General features: G+C 39.6%; 2 protein-coding genes across 2 annotated transcripts in view; one reads left to right on the forward strand and one right to left on the reverse strand.

Annotated features, from left to right (window-relative positions):
- The window catches only part of acsl6 (acyl-CoA synthetase long chain family member 6), a 39,284-nt gene extending 17,799 nt beyond the window's left edge, over nt 1-21,485 (reverse strand). Inside the window, exons 1-7 of the mRNA XM_073935561.1 lie at nt 21,311-21,485; nt 10,822-11,042; nt 7,102-7,216; nt 6,794-6,858; nt 6,382-6,483; nt 5,332-5,431; nt 3,941-4,119 (exon numbers count right to left, since the gene is read on the reverse strand). Coding sequence (XP_073791662.1) covers nt 3,941-4,119; nt 5,332-5,431; nt 6,382-6,483; nt 6,794-6,858; nt 7,102-7,216; nt 10,822-11,042; nt 21,311-21,356 — 828 coding nt within the window. The 5' untranslated portion in view covers nt 21,357-21,485. The remainder of the gene's footprint in view (nt 1-3,940; nt 4,120-5,331; nt 5,432-6,381; nt 6,484-6,793; nt 6,859-7,101; nt 7,217-10,821; nt 11,043-21,310) is intronic.
- Nucleotides 1-25,008, forward strand: part of ddx46 (DEAD (Asp-Glu-Ala-Asp) box polypeptide 46) — an 800,864-nt gene that overhangs the window by 660,750 nt on the left and 115,106 nt on the right. The window lies entirely within an intron of this gene.

The raw sequence follows: 25,008 nt of genomic DNA on the forward strand, positions 1-25,008 counted from the left end.
CAACAAGTGGCATCACAAACCAGAGTGAGAACGTGTGCTTTAATTAGTGCTGGGCAAAGATTAATCAACATTAACTGCATCCCAAAATAAAGGTTTGTTCTGTTTTTTATTAGAAAGTGACAAAAATCCAAGATTGAGCCGACATCTTAACCCAGCGACATATTAACCTCAAATACTGACATCAGGTATGGCAACCAGAATCCAACATCATAGTGGGAACGTCCACACAACATCAAGCTGTAACATCATTAGCTGTTGTAACACAGGTTGGCTGTTGGACATTGATGTCAGACAGATGTTGGGTTCTGATGTCACCCGATTTTCATTTACAGACAAAATGCAACGTCCCCACGACGCTGGGGTACACTGTCATGTTAACACCCTGTGCCTGCTGGGTGTTTAAGGCCATTCCAGTCATCATACAGTAAACATCCGCCATCTTCTCATCAGTGACCTGCATATAATCAGTCTCTGGGTCAATGCATGTAAAGATTTTGAACATCTTTTTGTACACTTTTAATGCTTGCAAACAGTTTGCTATAAATATAACTCGCCCATGTGATGAGGGAGTTCATTATGAAGTGATTTACTGTATATGTGTGATTTGATTGGGCAGGAATCACAGGACTGATTTCTCCAATCCCCATAGACAAAATACTATAGCGACTGCAGGATAAAGGACAGTAGTGGAGTAGCAGAACTGATACAGCACTAATAATGTGCTCAAGGGAAAGTTAAAGTACACATTTATAAAACTACTTAATAAAGTACAATTCCTGAGAAAAACTACTCAATTACAGTAGTCTGAGTATTTCTAGTTTGTTACTTTACCCCACAGATTATAACCTGTTTAATTTGCCTTAAAGCAAAGAAGCAACCCGCTAGGTAAACTTAAAGCAATAGTTTATTTTCAGAGTGATATATATTCACTGTACAGCAGCAGTTCTCATGTCGTGACCACGTTAAAATGCGTCTGTTTACGGGCTTTTAGTTTACATCTATTTCTAATGTGAGTTGTGTTATTACCATCATGCATGACATTAATATCCACACTGAAAGCACCAGCAGACAGTTTACTTCATCATTGAAAATAAAATAACAGCACGGACTAACATCACATGTGTTTATTATAGTTTAGTCCAAAGTACAACCTAAATTGTGATTAACTGATTAAGTCAAACGTAAATCAATTAATTCATTGACTATAATAACAATACTTCACCTGTGAGTCAGTGTGTGTTTTCCTTTAGCAGAATAAATATTTAGATTGATATTAAATTACAGTTTTCAGTTTCAAAACTATAATTTGACAGAAATTAATAATTTTAGCTGTAAAAAATACAGTATATTTTAAAGTTGGTACTTTGACCTCAGAGTAAAACAGATGACTCTGAGTGAATGGTTGTTTTTTTTTTCTCCACAATAAATATATTTGATTTAGATTCAATTAAAAAAGTTTGAATTAAAGTTAAATTATACTGTGAGAAAAACTAAACATCAGAATAATTGACAGTATCTTTTAAAGTGGTTGATGGTGTCATTTTGTTTCAGCGTGTGATGAAAGCTGCTGGCTTACAGTAAAATATTAATTGCAGAAAAACTGTTTTCTGCTTTGAGGCAAACTGAATCAAACAGGATATAATCAGAAAACTGTACTTTGTCCACTTAAGCTGATGTCTCTGAATGAAACACACAGTATTTTCTCCGATTCTCAGTGTATGTTGAGCGCATGTCCTGATTCAATCACACAGGAATGCTTTACTTCTCCTCCAGATCCTCCTGATAAACTACCAGAGAAACCCGTGTCTGAGAATAACCCTCAGACCTGCTGTAAACACTGAAGACTCTCTGCCTCCACATCATTACTGCATCACAATCACGTTTCCTATAATTACATGCTCATCACAGGAGCTCTTCGTGCTCTCGTGGTAAATGTGACTGACTGAAACTCTGACTGTTTTCAGGTTTAGTTGATGGTGGCAAAAATATAAATGCCAGTGGCCCATTAATGAGTGTTATATAAGAATAACTGCTGTGATCACCAGCGCTGTTGCCTTTGCTATTTTGAAATGTCAAAACTGTTTTTGTTCCTGGTTTTATTATTGTGTGCAAAACTGCTGCAGATCGTTTATGTTTGCTGTGAGGAATTATTTCAGAATGCAGGAGAAGTGTCACGAATGACGTCAGACTCCAGGCAATAGTATCCAGATGCAGACTTCATATCTGAGACAGCACATCTCGCACATGCAATGTCAGACACAATGCACTCAATGGAGCTAGTGATGTCACTGTGAGAGGTGGAGTTTAGAGTTTAGATTCCCAGTCTGAGCCCAAACCCAGACTTGACCTGACATGAGTCGGCCCGATGTTTTCTGCCATTATCTTCATGGCATGCAGAGTCGTGATCAAGCATTTGTGTTTTTTAAGGGTTGTATATACACAGTTGAAACCAGAAGTTTGCAAATAATCTAAAAAAAAAAGGAGCATATCCACCTGCCTAAATAATTTACATTTGCTACATGCCAGAATAAGGAGAGAATTTTTTTTTTTAATTTTTGGTAAATTTTTTAAACTGTGTAACTTTGGTCAGATGTTTTGGGTCTCCTTCCACAAGCTTCTCTCAATAGTTTGCAGGAGTTTTGGCTCATTCCTCCTGCAGAATTGCTGTAACTGAGTCAGATTTGTAGGCTGTCTTGCTCACACAAGCTTTTTCAACTCTGCCCACACATTCTCTATAGGATTGAGATCAGGGCTTTGTGATGGCCACTCCAAAACATTCCCTCTGTTGTCCTTAAAGCACATTTGACCTCATTTGGCAGTGTGCTCAGGGTCATGGTCTGTTTGGAAGAGCCATTAGTGGCCAAGTTGTAATGTCCTGGCTGATGTGTTGAGATGTTGCTTCAGTATTTCTCCATAATGTTCTGTCTTCATGATGCCATCTATGCTGTGAAGTGGACCAGTCCCACAAACAGCCCCACAACATGACGCTGCCGCCCCCATACTCCACAGTTGGGAGGGTGTTCCTAGGCTTGTGCGCTTTCCCCCTTTGTCCTACAGATGTAACACTGCTCAATATGGCCAAACAGTTCAGTCTTAGCTCCATCAGAGCACAGGACATGTCTCCACACATCAGTCTTTCCCCAGTGTCATTCAGCAAACTGTAATCTGGCTTTGTTGTTGATTCTGGCTTGTTGGTTTTCCCATGTTGTCACACAGGGAAGCAGTGTGTTCGAGCTTTTCCTTCAATACTATTCTACAGTTGTGCCTCACATTAACTCAAATGTTGTCAATCAGCCAATCAGAAACCTCCAAAACCTCGACATCATCATCTGAGCTTTTTCAGAGGCAGAATAATCTTATTGTGTGTAAACTTGACTTTCAAGAAAAATTATAACAATTTTTAGGATCATCCTAACTTACTTAAAAGAGGAAACATTTAGTCACATTAACATCTGCCTTTCTTTATAAATGGTTATGTGCCTTTTTAAAGTGTATTTACACTTCTGTTTTCAATTGTATATATATATATATATATATAATATATATATATATTAAAAAAAGGATAAACTATCAATGTTTGTATGAATGCTGTAATGCTTAAATAATTTCCGAAACATTTTCTAATCTAGACAAGCCAAAAATAATCTGTCAATAGGGTGAGCATAATAACATGATTTTCATTTTGAAATAAGCTTTTCTTTAGCTTGTTTTCAGCAAAAGCACACTTCATTTTGATGCATCATTTCTTGATACAAGCCTATATGTTGTGCTTGTCTAGAAAATGCTTCTTGATGTTAGAATGTTTCGATATTTGGTCATGAAACAAGACAAAACTGTAAATAAGAAAAGCATTATTGCAGTGTACATCTCAGAAAAAGGCCAAAATTGGAGCCCTTGAGTCCATCATCAGCATTTATCAGAAACATGTTTATTCTCTGACCTCGACGTCTCTGAGGGCCTGGATGTGGACGCCGCACTTCTGTCCTTCCTCCAGGAGCTGAGAGTCAAACGTGTCCATCAGGATGATCATCTTCAGGCCGGGTGTTTCTCCCCGCTGCACGTTCTCCAGCAGGACCACCGCTTTCTCTGCTTTATCACAGATCACGGTGGAGATCTCAGCTGAAACACACAAACACAAAACCATCAAATGAAATACATGTAGACTCCATCAAAGAAACCCTTCAGATTTTACACTGCACAATAGTGTATTAAGATGCTCTTCGGGAAAGAAAAATAATGGCCACTGTTATACAATGACTTCCCTAATTACCCTAACTTTACCCTAATTACCCTAGTAATGACGGACAAAACAAAGCAAGGTTTAAACACGGTAGGCAAGGCAAAGAAAACCCGCCGTAATGTTCACTAACAACATAACCAGCCTGATCTCACGGGGAAATGTAAGTGTTTTACGTTTTGTCAGTTTAGTGTCTAATTCAGTCACACAAAAATATACAATTTTTAAAAGGAGGCGTGGCTCCCAACCGTCATTTGGTGATGAGCAATTTGTACTAAGCAGTAAGAATTAGATCGTACGGATTCATATGCATTAGCCACTAAATCAAAAAGGTACGAATTGCCGTGAGATTGCGTAGGCATACCAAGACTCAGCCCTGGTGTGTGTGTCTGATCTGCTTTTAAAGTCCATGTAATCAGTTGTGAACAGCTTCAGCTGTGTGTGTGTGTGTGTGTGTGTGTGTGTGTGTGTGTGTGTGTGTGTGTGTGTGTGTGTGTGTGTGTGTGTGTGTTAGCAATCAGTGGGAAACTGGAACAGGTGTGAGTGTGTGGTGCATGACTGGAGCTTGTAGTCCATATACTGGCTGATTTGTAGTTCTTTGGTGAACTGTGTGTATAACAGATCTGCAAGCATAGATCACTGGTGATCTACTGACAAAATTTGCATTTGGAAGATATAAACTGATATAAACATGTGAGACTTGCAGTTTCCCGCTTCTGCCTAAATGCATCATCGATTTTATTTCCACCTACTCATACTTTAGCTTCTCATCTAACCTTCTGACAAATCAAATGATCTCTAGTCTCTGACATGCCCCGCCCCCTTCTTCTCATTGGGGGTTTATGTGATGTACTTTTTGCAAAATGCTATTGGCTGTTTTTTTAAAAGGGGAGAGGCAACACTTTGTCCCGCCCTCTCTTCGTGTTTTGGTTTTGATTATGACAAAGATTTTAAAAATGCATTTTTCAAAGCACTTCAGTGACCATTAAAGAGGCTGTTCAACTGCAGCACAGCAGCTCGCCCTCATTAACAGAGTCAGTATTGAAGATAAAGGTCTGCTGGAGTTGATTTTCCTACAGTCAGTAGTCTCTCACCGGTGTTGATGATGAAGCGAATGGCGTCGGCCCCCAGCGTGTCGTACAGCGGCACCACCACCATAGAGTACGTGTAGCAAGCCAGCTCAGAGATGATCCACTGCAGGAGGAGGAGAAGATGAAGACGAACAGGTCAGTCTACAGCAAACTCCTGCATCTTTCATTCAAAATACATCTTTATATTGGGTCAAGTGGAAAATGAGAGCTTCATATTTAAACCTGTTTAACTTTACAAACTTCATCAGAGATCATCACACTCATCATCAAATTTACCGCATTTAAATTCAAATAAAATTTTTTCCCCAATTTCTGTTTAACGTAGAGCAGATTTCTTCAACACATGTCTAATCATAACAGTGTTAATAACTCATCTCTAATAACTGATTTATTTTCTCTTTGTCATGATGACAGCACATAATATTAGACTAGATATTCTTCAAGACACTAGTGTTCAGCTTACAGTGACATGTAAAGGCTTCACTAGGGTAATTAGAGTATATTGATATTAGAGAATATTGTCCTTTAAATGGTGTTTAAAAAATTAAAAACTGCTTTTATTCCAGCCTAAATAAAACAAATCAGACTTTCTCCAGAAGAAAAAATATTATCAGACATACTGTGAACATGTACTTGATCTGTTCAACATCATTTGTGAAATATTTCAAAAAGAGAAACAAATTAAAAGGGGGCGAATAATTCTGACTTCTACTGTATATTTTAAATTAAAAAAATATATATTTTGATTTTTAATATTTTTTTATATAAAAATATATTATTTATACTATTTAATATTTTTCTATAACATCTACATTTGAGTGTACTAGTTTTTGGACCATTATCTCCAGTTATTTTGTTAGATGAGCTCCAGATTTAGCTAATCTAATGACTAATCTGATGTAAATGCTCAAATATAATATAGTAGAGCTTCCCATTGAAAATATAGATTTAAATAAGAGATCTGTGAGGGGTGTACTCATATATGCTGAACACTGTAGGTCTTCTTTAATATAAGATATTATAGTTTGAATCAAAGAGAGAGATGTGCTTTACCTCCGGCCGGTTCTGTGCAAACACTCCGATCAGCTGATCTGTGTTCGGCTGACAACCCTGAGACAACAGACCAGAGCCCACGTACTCAGCCCTGGTGGACACCTGCACACACACACATTAGTTTTTGTGAATTGTGGGTACATTCCATTGGTTTCTCTTACTTTTTGTATTGTACAAACTGCATTTTCTATCGCTCTACTCCCACTGCAACCCTAACCTGGGAAACTGTGTGCACTTTTGCTTTCTGGAAAAATAAACTCATTCTGAGAGATTTCAATGAGTGTTCAGAAAGAAGGACATCAGCAGTGTGATCATAATTCCCCTTCTCCACTAATACTTGAATACTTGAGCCATGATGATGACCTGTATACACACACACAATACACACGATACACACACACACTCCGCTCACCTCTCTGTAGGACAACCAGGTGTAGGGCTGGTTGGGCAGTCTGGAGCCTAGAAACGGGCCGTCACCTGTTCAGAAACACACACACACACACACACACACACACACACACACACACAAACACACACACACACACACACGTCAGAGCTGATCAACGTCATCAACACACCTCCACCTTCCCCTCCAGAGGTTAGTCTTCTAATGTGAAAGCACAGAGCCGTCTCCAGAGTTGTATGTAGTATATGATGTGTGTGTGATGATACTGTGTGTGAGTGTGTGTGTGTATGTGCGTCTCTCAGAGCGGGACTCACCGGTGATGTGCAGGCCGCGCTGGAACACCTCATACATGGTTTTGGCGTCCTCATGATAATACGCCAGCAGTTTGGAGCGATCGCCCATCATGGAGCGCCGAGCGCCATCCTCCATCTGTACACACACACACACACACACACACACACACACACAGCACAGATCTAATATCAGATCTACTTAACACTTACTTAATATCACTTCTTATCAAGAGTTTTAGTCTTATTTCTAGTCCAAATATCTGAAAACTCTTAAATCCAGAAGCATTTTCTAGACAAGCAAAACATCTTGTGTTGTTTTCAGAAATGATGAGGCAAGTAAAGACAGTTTTCCCTAAAACAAGCAAAATAATCTGACAATAGGATGAATAAGATGAAAGAACATTACTATTCCAATTATTGTTTGCTTGTCTAGAAAACACTTCTAGATTTAAACGTTTGAAGATATTTGGACTAGAAACAAGACACAAACTCTGTTTAATAAGAGCATCTCTGCAGTGTTTATATGATTGTGTTTGCAGTGCAGTGTTGAGGAAACACATTACAAGTTTGGTCACACTTTACAATAAGGATCATTAGTTAATGTTAATTAATGCATTTACTAACATGAACAAACAATGAACATTACATCTACTACAGTATTTGTTCATGCTAGTTAACATTAGTCAATGAAAATACAGTAGTTCATTGTTAGTTCATGTTAACTCATGGTGCATTAACTAATGTTAACAATGCATTAGTAAATGTTCAGTTATGATTAATAAATGCTGTACATGTGTTGTTCATGATTAGTTCATGTTAGTAAATGCATTAACTAATGAAGCTTATTGTAAAGTGTTTCCACAAGTTTTGTAGTAATATGACTTTTCTAAGTAGCGAGTAAATCAATGCATTACTTTAAAAATGAAGTAGTAATATTTGAGTTACTTGTTTAAGAATGTAATGCGAGATGCTTTTTATTTAAATTAATTCGCTTTTAAAAAATAAAGAGCTGAACTACAATGAGCGTGGCCAGGCTGAAGTGATAAGAGAATGCAGGAACAGACAGAAAGCGAGACGGCTTTTGGCCAAAGAAAGCTAAAGCAACTTAAAATAACGTAACACATTACACAGCATAAAACATCTTCAAGAGTTTACACTTAGATGATGATTGATTATAAAGTGTTTGGCATGCTGTCCCAGAAGACAGAGCCCTGAGCTCATAAGATCCTCGAGCCCGGGGCTCCCTCCCAATAGCAGGGTGAGAGGGGAGTTTGAGCTCAGGTAGGTCTCGATGAACTCCCCCCACCTATTCTGGATAATGACAGATATAGGGATGGCTAAGGAGAGATATGCGGCTTGCTAAGAGCTTGAATTTGATGCCAATTTAGTGTGTTTAATTCACTTAGGTTGCATGCTTTTGAACTGTGGGAGGAAACTGGGAAAAAACTTACGTGAGCACGAGGAGAACAAGCAAACTCCACACAGAAATATCAACTGGTTTAGTAAAGACTTTAACCAGTGACGTTCTTGCTGTGAGGCAACAGTGCTAACCACTGCGCCACCATGTCCCCCATCTAGAAAGGAGGGGGAGTTTGGGTGGAAGGGGGATTCTTCGAGACGAAGATACTAAGATAAGAAACTCTGGTTATTTAAAGTGAGTTAGGACTCATCTGACTGGTGAATTAGTATCAGCTAACGCGGGTCCAGATGTTTACAAGTCACACAGCACTTTTCTCCCTATAGACTTCCATTTAAATGCAAGCTCATGCGACAAGTTTCGCAGTTCGCCGCGTTGAAAAGTTCAAGCTTGGTGAACTCGCATCACATGACTGCGTAAGACCAATCGAAAATCAAAACATGACCTCTCTGCCCCAGGCTTGAGGATCTTCTGAGCTCATGTCTCTCTCCTGGGACAGCATGCCAAACACGCTTTATAATCAATCCTCAGCTGAGGGTCAACTCTGGAAATTAGATTATAAATCAGCTTCACTTACGTAACGCAGCTAGTGACTGTTTTATGCAGGAACTCAACACTGTACCGCATTACTCTCAGAGGGAGCTTTCTCCAACACTAGCTGTCAGAGGGGTTGTTGACCTGCAGCTGCGTTTGCATCAGTGTTTGCATCTGTATTTGCGTTGGCTTTGATTGTGAACACTGAGCATCTGCTGATGTTCACTAAACATGTGCTTCTCTGACACTGCAGCTATAACATGATCATTTACACACGCATGCAGAGAGGATCTGATCTGTTAGGATGTCCAGAAATGATCATTAAAGGAGAGCTGAGTATATGTCTGTGTATGTCCTGATCGTGACAGCTTTCCTTGATGCTTTGCTTATGCAAAACAGAGACTAAACGTCAGGTCTGAGCCAGATTAGAGCACACAGATCATGTCAGGACACACACAGCTATGCATTTACTGCTGGTCTGATAACAATGGTGCTATGATCACAGGTGCATTGTGGGATGCAGGACGCTCTCGTTCTCACACTGCATTCTTATTTGTTGTCTTGTTTCTAGTCCAAATATCTAAAACTTCCTAAATCAGGAGGCATTTTCAAGACGAGCACTGAATATTGACTTGTTTTCAGAAATAATGAGGCTTTAATAAAGTGAGTTTTTCTTGAGGCTGTCACTATGGAGATGCACAGGCATCTGTAGCTCCGCCCTCTTCTGAAAAGAGCATAATCTCATTTGCATTTAAAGCGACAGACACCAAAACGCCACAATAAGGATCAAAGCCTGAAAGGGGCAGTTTTCTAATATTATAAGCAAAATGTCAAATTTTAAAAATAATTAAGTTTTTATCCGATGAATTATAAAATACCTGCCCAGCTAATCAATTATTCATTAATTAATTCAGTCATTTTCCTTCAGCTTAGTCCCTTTATTCATTAGGGCTTGCCACAGCGGAATGAACCACCAACTATTCCAGCATTTGTTTTACTCAGCGGATGCCCTTTTAGCCACAACCCAGTACTGGGAAACACCCAAACACACTCATTCACACACTCACTCATACACTACGGCCAGTGTAGTTGATCAGTTCCCCTATAGTGCATGTGTTTGGACTGTGGGGGAAACCGGAGCACCCGGAGGAAACCCACACCAACACGAGGAGAACATGCAAACTCCACACAGAAACACCAACTGACCCGGCCGGGACTCGAACCAGAGACCTTCTTGCTGTGAGGCCACTTAGCCACCACTTAGTCGCCCTAATTTATAATCAAACTACCTTTATTTCTGAGAGTACACTTGCTTTTCTTTTTGTTTATTTATATTTTGAATATTCAGAGAAGTTTCACTGTTCACAAATAAACTTTGTTTTTTATTTAAGGTCATTGATCTCCATGTATGTGGCTTTTGCATTTTTTAGGATACTTTTAAACATAAATAATACCCTGAATTATGGTTTTCTAAAGCTATATCAACCCTTTAACAGACATTGTAACCACCTTGTTGACCTTTTATCCATAGGTTATCAATATCATAGGTTATCATAATATTCATCAGAGTTGTGTCAGTGTATTATTCAAGCCAAGATGTGGGCCAAATAATTTTTTCAAATAATGCACGTTAAGGGGATAAGAAAAATGTGCATGAAAAAATATATATTTTTAATCTGATTAATCAATTAAATAACCAGCCAACTAATTGATTATGGCAGTAACGGTTAATTGCAGTCCCACAGTTTCCAGCATCACTGCTGGAGAGTCGAGCGGTGTGTTTTTCTGACCTGCACTTCCAGAGACTGGTGCCGGAGGTCGCAGGGCGGGACGATGGCCCGCGGGCGTTTGGTGATCCAGTAGGCCAGAACAGCGGTCAGCGCCCCCAGACCCAGCAGAGCGGAGGTGGGCAGAGAGCGCAGAAACTGACCCAGATCATCCAGCTCAGGCAGATGAAGACCCAGCAGCAGATCCCGAGACTGCATCTTCTCCATAAGAGTGGAGCTCAGCTCTGACGGAGACAGAGAAAACATCATTATACCAGGACAACTCAGACCGCTCATTCATTCATTCATTCATTCATTTAGTGATTCATGTGTCCATTACATATTTATTTCATTAGTTAAGCTTCAAGATTTGCTGCAAAACTATTTCTAAATTCAGTTTAATGTCCAGCAAACAAATAAATAAACAATACAACAAAATGTGGTCAAATCCTGAGTTACATTTTTTATCCATCTTATTCTCCGTGTACGAGCTCTTGCAGCCATTAGTCACTGCCACAGCAAGTGATGTCACTTCCTGTGGCAGGAAACTCTGTGAGCCATTGAGGGGTGTCGTTATTCTTCCCTCATTGTTTAATTTTCAGCAATAGTTGAAGAATGATGTGAAGACTCTGTTACTGTCCTATTTCAGTCAATTCAGGTTACATTATTCAGGTAATGTGATGAAGATGATGAAGCTGTGTGTGGAGTCTCAGCATCTGCAGCTAAACACCAGCATGATGGAGGATGACCACTCTCATACTGTCGACTCTGATAGTGGTTTATCACGTTTAACAATAAGTCAAGCAACACAACCAAGTGTCCATTATCAAATGTAAGCATTATTTCACATTAATAATGGATTCAGTTTAGTGTGAATCATACATTTGCTGTTTATCATTCCAGTTTAAGGAAAATCTGAATGAGCTCTGGAATAATACTGAATACTGGAGTCTGATCATGAGTCTAGTAATACTGGAGTGAGTCGTCTACATGCATGTAAAGTCAATTAACATGTATTTATATACAAATATTTATATAGAATACAAATGATCTCTAAACATAAATATATGGAACATTTTAAAGCATACACACACTGAAACACACACACACATACAGTATATACACACACATATATAGCTGTTTAACAGCACTAGACTGCTGTCTTTCCTCCTCTGTAAAGTGCACAGTCCTGCACCTGATGCACATATAATGACATGACAGATGCACTAGATCAGACATGCCGTGTTCATCGTGATATATAATGCAGTATTCGCTGAAGGATCAGAAATCAATCAGAATGCAGGAGCCTACAGAAAGATAAAGCGCGGTCTAACCAGTTGCCCCTCCACATCATCTACTGGCTCCAGTCTAATGCTGATATTGATGAGTGGATTATGATCATCTGATCTCCAGACGGCTTCAGCACATCCACTACTCTAATACACGAAACTTTGGTTGCTTTGTATTTTGTCTTTCTGCATCATACTGACTGAAGAAAACGTCCTGCGCTTGCTCATTTATTTTCAGTTATGTTTTTATTAACACACACAGGGAAATGGTAAATACTTTGGTTAAAGAATTCTCCAGCATACTGTACTAGTGAACTGGTAAACTACCGTAGTACACTTTAGATTTTACTGCAGTGAACTGTGCTGTATACAGAGCATGCGGAGAGTATTGATAGCACTTTATCCACATGTGTTTATGTTACAGCCTTATTCCACAATGAATTAAATTGATTGATTTCCTCAACATTCTACACACAATCCCTCATAATGACAGTGTGAGAAAAGAGTTTTAGAAATTGTTGCACATTTATTAAAAATAAAAAGCTGAAGAATCAGATGTACATCAGTATTCACAAGCTTTGCTCAAGACTCTGTTGATGCCCCTTTGGCAGTGATTACAGCCTCGAGTCTTTCTGAATATGATGCACGAGCTCTGCACAGCTGCCTTCAGAGATTTTTCTCTTTGCAGCACCTCTCAAGCTCTATCAGGTTGGATGGGAAGTGACGGTGTGCAGCTGTTATCAAATCTCTCCAGAGATGTTCAATAGGATTTAGGTCTGGGCTCTGGCTGGGCCACTCACCGAGATGTTGTTGTGCCACTCCATTGATATGTTGGCAGTGTGCTTTGGGTCATTGTCCTGCTGGAAGATGAAGCGTCGCCCCAGTCTGAGGTGGAGAGCACTCTTGTGCAGGTCTTCATTCAGGATGTCTCTGTACATCGCTGCATTCATCTTTCCCTCTATCCTGACTAGTCTTCCAGTTCCTGCTGCTGAAACACATCCCCACAGCATGATGCCAACACCACCATGCTTCACTGTAGGGATGCTGTTAGCCTGCTGATGAGCGCCGCCTGCTGTTCTCCACACGTAACGCCTTGTGGCATCATATTCAGCAAGACTTGAGGCTGTAATCGCTGCATAAGGTAAGTATTGAGCAAAGCCTGAGAATATTGATGTACATCTGATTTATCAGCTTTTTATTTTAATAAATTTGCAACAATTTCTAAAACTCTTTTTCACATTGTCATTATGGGGGATTGTGTGTAGAATGTTGAGGAAATCAATCAATTTAATCCATATTGGAATAAGGTCGTACTATAAAAACGTGGAAAAAGTCAAGCGCTATCAATAGCTACTTTCCAGATGCACTGTATATGTGTGTGTATATATATGATTTTATTTACCAAATGCAAAACAAAATACAAAAACAATTTTTAACAATAATAGCTGAATAATAATAATGCACAAACTGAGTGACTGAACTGCTCCTAAACACCAACAGTGAGAGCGTGATACACTGAGTGTGAAAATACGCAACATACATGACGGATCTGAATGTGTTGATTCTGCACACACTGACAGAGATGGATAATTTCAGCAGTGTGTGTGTGAAACACTGTGTGGAACACACACACACACACACACACACACTCCTGCACTTTAATCATGACATGACCTTCTGAACACACCATCCACAACTGTTCGTCCTTATATAGCTTGCGAGTGGTACTGATTGGCTGCAGTCCACCCTATGGGCGGTGCCTGAAGGAAAGACTCCGCCCCCTCCCCCCACCCAGCTTCACTAGCAATTAGCCTTCACTATCACAGGAGATTAGGGCTCTTACGCAGACGGACAGCAGGAACGCTCGCTCTTTATTGGCTATTTATAAAGTCTGTCCACTTCTGTCCTCAAAGTCCTTTACAAGCAGAGCGGAGGCAGTTTCCCCTCTCTGCACTGCACAAAATACCTGTTAATTAACCGTTTCCATTTACTTGTGGTGGTGAACTGCATTATGGGATGTTGATCTTTGCTCTGTCCACTTCTGATGGTGAAAAGTCAATTCTACAGTTTAACAAAGTGACTTTACTGACATTTTAGTGGTTTGAAATAATAATATTAATGTATAATGAATAATCTGTAGAGGAATGAGTGTGTACAATAGCAGTAAATGTGCTGCAGTTTATTGCACGGTTTCTGTAGTGTAATATACAACACCAACATAAGAAAGGAAGATCAATGCCCTGTAATGCAACTCAGAAGCAGAAATGAACAGAAAATAAAAGCGCAAATCACAAAAAAAATGGAAAAAAGCTAGATTATGGATGTTCTGTACAGTGTCCCTTATTAAAACACACAGATGAGATGAGCTGTGATGCATTTAGGTCGGTGTTAAATAATATTATTTGACAAAGTCAACATTTTTATTGTGCCTTTGTCAGAATAATTATGATGTATTATCATTACGTGTGATATGATAGTCATTTTAAAGCTTTTAAATCAGTGCTAAATGCAAATTATACCACACACTATATTTACACTGTTAATTTAATGAGCTATTTCTGATTTAACCCATGAGAATGAGCCGCGCTGCTGCTGTGAATGAATGAATGTAGGTCGATTCAGTCATATTAAAGCTTGAGCATGTTCATTTCAGTGTACATACAGTTAAAGACTTAATATTTGTTTATTAATGATCATATAATAAAGTTTAATAGAGCATTGCTTCAGCTCATTTCTAATCATAATAGAGTTAATAACTCATCTCTAATAACTGATTTATTTTCTCTCTGCCATGATGACAGCACATAATATTAGACTAGATATTCTTCAAGACACTAGTGTACAGCTTCAGGTATGGCTGCGTGATATTGGAAAAACTGACATTGCAATATTTAGTTGTTCTGCAATATATAATGTGATATGAACATGTGTAACTATGTGTAATGTTAAAATATATATATGAATACATGTATATTCATTCATGTTCCTTCCGTTTAGTCCCTTTAAGTGTGTATGGGTGTTTCCCGGTACTGGGTTGCAGCTGAAAGGGCATTTGCTGTGCAAAACATATGCTGGAATAGTTGGCGGTTCATTCCGCTGTGGTGACCCCTGATTAATACAGGGAAAATGAATGAATGAATGTATGAATAAAGTAACAGGAGATGTGTGAATGCTTTAAGCTGTCTGTGGAACACATTATATTAACGCATTACAGTCTGTGATGGTTAAACTGCAGTGACTCTACTGATCTCACACGTTCTGAACTGAATGAAAGCAGATATTGAGCAGCTTAAAGTGACATTTAAAGGCTTAACTAGGATAATTAGGGTAGTTAGGCAAGTCACTGGATAACCGGGGTCTGTTCTGGTTTGATTTTACTATTGAAAAATAATAATTCCTCTATATAACACTGAGCTTGAGCAATTGATGTAAAATATTTGTTTTTATATCAGCCAAACTGAAAGAAATGAGACATTCTGCTGAATAAATATACGAGCCGACATGCTGTCAAAACTGACCTCGCTCTGTTAAACAGCACCTGAGAGATCAATATTAAATATATAATCATTTAAATCATCATTTTTTGGGTAATAACAGCTTTTAAAAGGCAGGAAAATACTATCAACACACACACACACACATTCACATGCAGAGATAGAGAGGCGAATGCGCATGTGTGTGGAATGAACCTCAGCAGCCACCGTATCACACCACCCTCAGCAGATGCGGCTCCCTCTCCCTCTCTCTGTCTGTGTGTGTATCAGCCCTCTCTCTCTCTCTCTCTCTCTCTCTCTCTCTTTCTCTCTCTCTCTCTCTCTCTCTCTCTCTCTCTCTCTCTGATAATCCTGCTCTCTCCATCTACCCTTGACTACATGATACACAGGCTCAGCTTACAGCTCAGAGACACACCGGCGCGCACACACACACACATCAATAACACATGAAGCAGTGCATAAGATGATGGACAGAGCAACACAAACACACACACACACACAATCCCATGTACACAATCAGCTGTGTCCGTCACATCTCCTGACCTCACTGTGACCTCTGATGCACACCTATTATTATAGTTATTAATAAACACCACACACACATCTGTCACTTTACTGCTCGATTAAAACACATTCTGAGAGACGAACTGATGCTAAATCTGACTGCACACACACACACACACACACAAACACACACACACACACACACACACACACACACATTAACGCAGGGGTGGTTTAATGACTCCAGTAAAACACTGATAATCGCTGTGTTGACATGAGCTTATGAGTATATTTACTATCCATCTGCTGCGCTGCGTCCTCAATAATGCCACTACTATAGTCTACTAGCACTAACGTCTACAACACAGACATTACACACACTCTCTGTTCAATCTGTGTGCGATCTGATGATGTTTTCATACACGGTGTCAAATATATCATTTATTGGAGTGGCACGGTGGCGCAGTGGTTAGCACTGTAGTCTCACAGCACTCAGGTCACTGGTTCGAGTCTCAGCTGGGTCAGTTGGTGTTTCTGTGTGGAGTTTGCATGTTCTCCCTGTGTTGGTGTGGGTTTCCTCCAGGTGCTCCGGTTTCCCCCACAGTCCAAACACATGCGCTATAGAGGAACTGATCAACTACACTGGCCGTAGTGTATGAGTGAGTGTGTGAATGGGTGTTTCCTAGTAGTAGAAGGGCATCCGCTGTGTACAGCATATGCTGGAATAGTTGCCGGTTCATTCCTCTGTGGTGACTCCTGATAAACGAGGGACTAAGGAAAATGAATGAATGAATACGGTGGATTGTATATAAGCAGCGTCAGCATTATTTCTGATTCGACATGCGTTTCTATCATGGAGCAGTTCTGTTTTCACAGAGGAAATAAACAAATTGGAGAAGGCGGAGCCTCAGAGCCACACCCATATATGACATCATCACTATGCACCAATGGGAGTGCAGAGGCGTTCACTCAACCAGAACCTTAAATGGCAAACTGTTCAATAAACTATTAACACACACACACACACACACACACACACACACACACATAAATACAAAGTTAGTCTTAAGAAACGACCTCACGATAGTTAATCTACATGTTGAAATTAAGTATATTGGGGCTTTAAAGGGACAGTTCACCCAAAAATGACATCTCTGCCATCATTCACTCTTCCTTAACCTCCAGTTCAAGGTTACACTTTAGTTTAAGTAACAATGCACATCTTTTACTGCTGTCTTATTACCTGCCCGCTATTAAGATAAAGTTAATTAGCGCAAATTATTTTATTTTACATCCCTAAAACCCATACCTAACCACTGCTTTATTAACTATTAATAAGCAGCTGATTATTAGTTATTAAAGTCTTCGTTAATGGCTTGTTATCAGCATAAATTGTACATTAAAATAAAAACATTCATTCATTTAATTTTCAGCTAGTCCCTTTATTATTCTGGGGTCGCCACAGTGGAATGAACCGCCCACTTGTCCGGCATATGTTTTACACATCAGATGCCCTTCTAGCTGCAACCCATCACTGGGAAACACTAATACACTCTTGCATTTACACACACACTCATACACTACGGCCAGTGTAGTTGATCAGTTCCCCTATAGCGCATGTGTTTGGACTATGGGGGAAACCGGAGCACCCGGAGGAAACCCACACCAACACGGGGAGAACATGCAAACTCCACACAGAAACACCAACTGACCCAGCCGGGACTCAAACCAGAGACCTTCTTGCTGTGAGGGGATTGTGCTACACTGTGCCACTGTGCAGCCCAATAAAATAAAATGTAACCCAATTTTGAGATACTTTGAAGAATGTTGGAAACCTGTAACCATTGACTTCCATAGTAGGAAAAACAAATACTATGGTAATCAATGGTTACAGGTCTTCAACATTGTGTCCAACAGAACACAGAAAACTGCACTGTAGTAAATCAGGGGTGAGTACATGATGACAGAATTGTAATGTTTGTGAGTCTCGACTGATTGAAGATTGACCTGCTGTATTAATGCATGGGAAATTCTGTCTTGTGAAATAATAAGTAAGCCACACAGCAGAATGCGCCTGACTGTGGGTTAAGCGGTCCCGCGCGTGCTGCAGAAGATGCCCCTTTACTCAGCACATTTCTCTGAATCGCCAACACTCTCAGTCTTCCTCATTCTGCTCCGGCAGATGATTGCGAGATCCGTTGTGGTTGAAAGCGTCTGGCATGCGGACACTCATGACCACTGCAAATGAGGATCTGAACAGTACACATTCCTATAAATGGGAAGCTATTAACACCCTGCTGCCAAGACTCAGAGGGATTCTCAAGACTTGCTTTCAGTCATCTTGTTGTTCAGACTGCTTTTATTTCCCTTTATTTACATGAGAAACTTTGAATATGTCCACTCCATGTACTACAGTAACCTACATTACATACTATAGTGCTACACTGGCACTATTCAGCAGTGCTGAGGTAAACTCTTTTCTGCCATGTTTGATTTCAGATTTCATTAGTAAACACTACAGTGCTTTATACTTCAATTAATCTGCTGTGGTGATTCTACGGTTGCTATGGTAACACAACAACTATGGTAATTAATCTGCTGTGGTGATTCTACAGTTGCTATGGTAACACAACTACTATAGTAATTAATCTGCTGTGGTGATTTTACAGTTGCTATGGTGACACAACTACTATAGTAATTAATCTGCTGTGGTGATTTTACAGTTGCTATGGTAACACAACAACTATGGTAATTAATCTGCTGTGGTGATTCTACAGTTGCTATGGTAACACAACAACTATGGTAATTAGTCTTCTGTGGTGATTCTACAGTTGCTATGGTAACAATAACTACAGAGTTAATCTGTTGTGGTGATTGTAGAGTTGCTATGGTAACAACAACTATAGCAATAATTGATTGTGGTGATTCTACAGTTGCTATGGTAACACAACAACTTTAGTTACTGATCTGTTGTGGTGATTCTACAGTTGTTATGCTAACAAAAGAACTATAGCTATATAAACAGATTAGTCAGTACTGTAGTGTTCTACAACTATAGGGTTTATTATACTACAATGCACCAAAGTTTACTGTAGTAAACTCTAAAGTATACTGCAGTATTTACTACAACACTACAATATGAGGCAGTTTGAATGAATGTGTTCCTCGTGTACAGGCTGACTGGCGTGATTATGCATTCAGAATGATATGAACCATTAACAGGGTGGACACATGTATATTTATTTGATCTATTAAGTCATTTATTTATTATTATTATAATTTAAGATACAGATCAGAGTAAACTTTTCTCACTATTTAAAGACATGGTCCCCATACTCCTTGTTTTGACGTCCTTCAGGGGGGGATCAAGCATTAATGAAGGGGGGTCAATTCCCACCAAACCTCCCAGTAATTCACACCCTGGCCCTGCTGCCTAGACTCTGAAGGATTCCCAAGACCTGCTTTCAGGCATCTTGCTATTCAGTCTGCTTTTATTTCCCTTTATTTACATGAGAAGCTTTGAATATGTCCACCACACGTCTGACTGTACACATGCATTGCAGAGCAAGAGCTGTTTCGGTAATGAGCACCAACACTCAGTGTCCGTGAGCCTAAATCTTTTAATTATGGAGGACGGGGTAAAGATTAGGTTCACCTCGGTCTCTCGTCAACCCGAACGTCCTGCATTATTCACCAGCAGCACATGGCTCAGGTCAGAGACAGCAGACCATCAGCGCTACTGGCTAACACACGGCCATGAAAAATGCATGACCTGAAGGCCACACTGTAAGGAATGTCAAGATGTCTAAAACTGAAGACTTAAAAAAGTCAAATCCAAGGAGTGCAAAGCTGAAGATTCCAGTAACTGCATGTTACTATAGTAAATAGTATAGTGTTACAGTGACCTTATTCAGCAGTGCGGAAGTAAGCTCTTCTCTGCAGTGTAGTTTGTTTTAGATTTAATTAATAAGAACTACAGTGCTGTATGTTGAACTACTAGAGTTAATCTGCTGTGGTGACTCTACAGTTGCTATGGTAACACAACTACTATAGTAATTGATCTGTTGTGGTGATTCTACAGTTGCTATGGTAACACAACTACTATAGTAATTGATCTGTTGTGGTGATTCTACAGTTGCTATGGTAACACAACTACTATAGTAATTGATCTGTTGTGGTGATTCTACAGTTGCTATGGTAACACCAGTATTTTTGTGATAAACAGATTAGTGAATGCTGTATTTTTCTGCAACTGTAGGGTATATTATACTACTATACACCAGTTTACTGCAGTACAAACTAAAGTATACTGCAGTATTTATTACAGTTATCAGTTAACTAAAGCATGCTGGAGAATTCATTAACAGAGTCCTGTAAATACAGTTTAATACCATAGTAAAGGTCATTCAACACTACAGTATTTACTACACACTGCCACAGTATTTATTCCATGATGTCCAAATGAATTAACAAACAAACGGCAGAATGTCACTATATACTCAAATGTAAGTGCACTTGAATCGAATCCTCTGCTAAAAACGAGCCACAAAGCTTTGCAGTGTTCATCCAAAGGCACAGCAGAAGTGTTAGCATGGAGAGCTAGCCTACATCTGTAGCCTATAGGTGTGTATGCCCGCAGGCTGATGCAGCGATGATGAGGAACACACACACACACACACACACACACACACACACACACACACACACACACACACACACACACACACACACTGGCCCCTACAGCAGCAGTGCGCAGTGACGCTTCAGGACCCCTCCGCTGGACAGCTCCGCGCATGCGCAGTGACGTCAGCGTAGCACTGATGCACGACACCGGCAAACGGGCCGTTTTTAAAGATGTCCTACAAAAATGCGGCCCTCACACGAGCATTTCACAGACGAGAGAGTGTGTGTTTGTGTGTGTGTGTGTTGGTTTGTTTGTTTGTATGTGTCCGGTCAATGCACCATAAAATCCGGCATGAGCAGGCGTCGCAGCAGACCCTCATCATGCTCGGCGTTTGTGCCGCATAACGAAAAATCCCGACAATCAGCAACTTCAGCATCACTAATGTGACACATCAGCCCTGAATACACCGAATACACCGACAGATCTGCCCTTAATGCACCGAATAAACGGACTGATCAGTCCAGAATGCACCGACAGCTCGTTACCGGTGGCGGCTCTCCGTTCACCTGCAGAATAATCATGGAGAGAGAGAAAGAACTCACCTAAAACAACCCAGACGGAGCCAGCGACTAAGGCGAAGGCGAGCATGTCTCGGTCATCGGGAAGCCTGTCGTGTGTTTCCGACACACTGCTGCCTGCATGGAGCCCGGAGAGAGAGAGAGATTACCGGGAGATGCTGCTGCCGCCGCCGCCGCTGCCGCTACCGGGGAGAGAGAGAGAGAGAGAGAGAGAGAGAGAGAGAGAGAGAACAGGTCTGACCGATCACCTCAGTCTCCTCCCTCCCTCACTGATGATGATGATGATGAAGAAGAGGATGAAGATGGTGATGATGGTGCATGAGGATCCTGAAAGATCACTGCTCATGAATTAATGCATTTTTTTTTAAATTGTAAATTCAAATTACAAAAATGTAAAACCCAATTTTCAGCAGGGTTATTTCAACACACTCAAACATGACTCACTTCAAATTACTTATTTAATAGTAGTTAAAACAGCACAATACCTTTAAACTGATAACTGTGTGTTATTATTATCATTGTTAATAATAATAATAATTATAATAATAATAATAATAATTCCTTCCATTTATATAGTGCTTTTCTGGGCACTCAAAGCGCTTTACACATGGAGGATCTCCTCATCCACCAGCAGTGTGCAGCATCCACCTGGATGACGCAACAGCAGCCATACTGCACCAGACCACACACCACACAGCAGCTGATTGGTGGAGAGGAGACAGAGTGATGAAGCCAATTCTGATATGGGGAGGGTCAGGAGGTCATGATGGACAGAGGCCAGTGGCCAGATTTAGCCAGGATGTCAGGGTTAAACCCCTACTCTTTTAACAAGGACATCCTGGGATTTTTAACGACCAAAGAGAGTCAGCACCTCGGTTTATCATCTCATCTGAAAGACGGCGCTCACTGAGCAGTATAGCATCCCTGTCACTACACTGAGGCATTAGGACTCACACAGACCGCAGGTTGAGCGCCCCCTCCTGGACTCACTAACACCACTTCTGGTCTCCCATCCAGATACTGACCAGGCGCATACCATAAACCAGGAGTCACTAGACAGCCCGCGAGGATCACATGAGTTGCCCGCAGGCCTGTTCTAATAATAGCTCACCAGTGCCGTTTACCAGAAAGCTGAGCATCAAAATCTAATATTCTTACCTTTTTTACTTTACTATAAAACACTTTTTAAATCACACTTGCATTGGTGTAAAACTGAAAATGACATGAAGTTATACTGTATATGAAAAACTTTCAGACAAATGACATGTTGCATCTTGATATTTATCTGTTTCCTACCCTGTTAAATCATTGTTGACAACTATTGTGAGAAATCATGATCAGTGTCTTCACAAGTAAATTGAGCAAATTTGTTATTTAAGTGTGCATCGAACTGGCAGCCCTTCAAATTAATCGGTACCCAAAAAGTAGCTCTCAGTTTTAAAACGGTTGGCGACTCCTGCCATAGACACTAGCATAAATACTATTGGGCTACACTGACCTTATTCAGCAGTGTGAGAGTCTGCTCTTCTGTGATGGGTTAGTTTGGTTTTAGATTTGATTAATTAATAATACAGTGCTTTAAAGTCAAGTAGCTGAATTAATCTGTTGAGGTGATTCTACAGTTGAGGTTGAGACACAAGAACTGCCTTGCATAAACATTACTAATCATGCACATATATATATACATAAAGGTGGTTCATTCCGCTGTGGCGACCCTGGAAAAATAAAGGGACTAAGCCGAAAAGAAAATGAATGAATGAATGAATGAATGAATGAATGAATGAATGAATGAATGAAAATGCATAAATATATGAAAAGGAAATGCTGGGTTATTTCAACCAATAATCACCCAATATGCTGCTTGTTCAAACTACTTATATACAATGAGTTCTTCATCAGGGGAATGCACACAACTGAATGCTAACTAATTATGTAATTACTTCATCTTAAATGGAGTAAGTTCACAGAACTCATATAGATTAGTTTTTTTTTACTTAAATGGTTTGAGTCACCTTTATTTTGGGGTTTTAAAGTGCGTTTACACTGTATAAAACTGTATTTCACACAATTCCTTGTCGTTGTCTCAACACAAAATAATTAAGTTGACAAATTTAGTTGGATTAAACATAAAACAATCAAGCTGTCCCTCAAAGAGTTGTGTTGTTTCAACTCATTTTAAATAAGTAGTTTGAACAAGCATGTAGACAAATATTCTTAGTCTACTTCCACATTACACACATGCTCATGTACAGCACTGTCTGAAGAGCAGAAAATGATTTATTCTAGAATTACAGAAGGAAAGGCAAACGTAAATATGAAGAGTTCAGATGCAAAAACCTCGAAACACCATCTGAAATCTTCTAAAATAAGCTTTTTCCTCAAGCTCCTGTGTGTATGTTCAGTAGATCCACTTTTATGTCAAAGATATGTCCTTTGCATTGCTTTTACAGTGGAATAGTTGAAGAGAAATATTGGAGGCTGAGAAACATGCTTATTTTAGATTAATATTTCAGACGGCACTGCATCTGAACTCTTCATATGTTAATATACGTTTAACTGGGTATTATAAATTTAACTCCTAACATGATCCCATGCAGCGGCTGTCTGAAATAATAAACACCCCACACTCTGAACAGACCTAACCACTGGGGTGATAAGTGAAGTTTATATTTATTAGAAAAAAAAGAACCCAATGCTGGATGTGTCCATATTTGACCCAACATTCAGCATTTTAAAGAGCACTTTAATTCACAAAGTCAATCTGATTCACTCACACAATTTAATGAAACCACTCTGTAAAAATACTGGCTCATTTCAACCCAATTTGGGTCAAATATGGACAAACCCAAATGTTCAGTTAAATTTGGACTGATAAATTTAACTCCAAAATGCCCCCAGTGGTTGGTTTTGTCCATATTTTAACCAAAATTGGGTATAAATAACCCAATACATGTTTACAGTGTGGTTTCCTGAAATGTTTAAGTTGAAGTGTATTTACTTTGTTGAAACTATAAACAACATTTAGGCTGTGTTTGTCCAGTGCTGGGTCATACGACAGCCCAGCAGATTTTTAAAGTGTGACGTAAAGCAGCTGACACAACTCAAAATACATCACTATAAACATGATTAACATAGTTTCCTTCCTCACCCCTGATGAAGATGATGATGAAGATGATGATGAAGATGATGAAGAAGATGACGATGATGATGATGCTGCTGACGATGATGGTGATGATGATGATGAGATGATGACAATGATGATGAGGATGATGATGAAGATGATGATGAAGATGACGAAGATGATGATGAAGATGATGAAGATGATGATGATGATGATGATGATGAGATGATGACAATGATGATGAGGATGATGATGAAGATGATGATGAAGATGATGAAGAAGATGACGATGATGATGATGATGCTGATGATGATGATGGTGATGATGATGATGGTGATGATGATGATGAGATGATGACAATGATGATGAGGATGATGATGAAGATGATGATGAAGATGATGATGATGGTGATGATGATGGTGATGATGATGATGAAGATGATGATGATGACGCTGATGATGAAGATAATGATGAAGATGATGATGATGAAGATGATGATGATGATGATGATGATGATGATGATGAAGATAATGATGAAGATGATGATGATGAAGATGATGATGGTGTTGATGATGATGAAGATGATGATGATGATGCTGAT

The sequence above is a fragment of the Danio rerio genome, chromosome 21, assembly GCF_049306965.1.
Source record: "Danio rerio strain Tuebingen ecotype United States chromosome 21, GRCz12tu, whole genome shotgun sequence".
In the NCBI taxonomy this organism is placed as follows: Eukaryota; Metazoa; Chordata; class Actinopteri; order Cypriniformes; family Danionidae; genus Danio; species Danio rerio.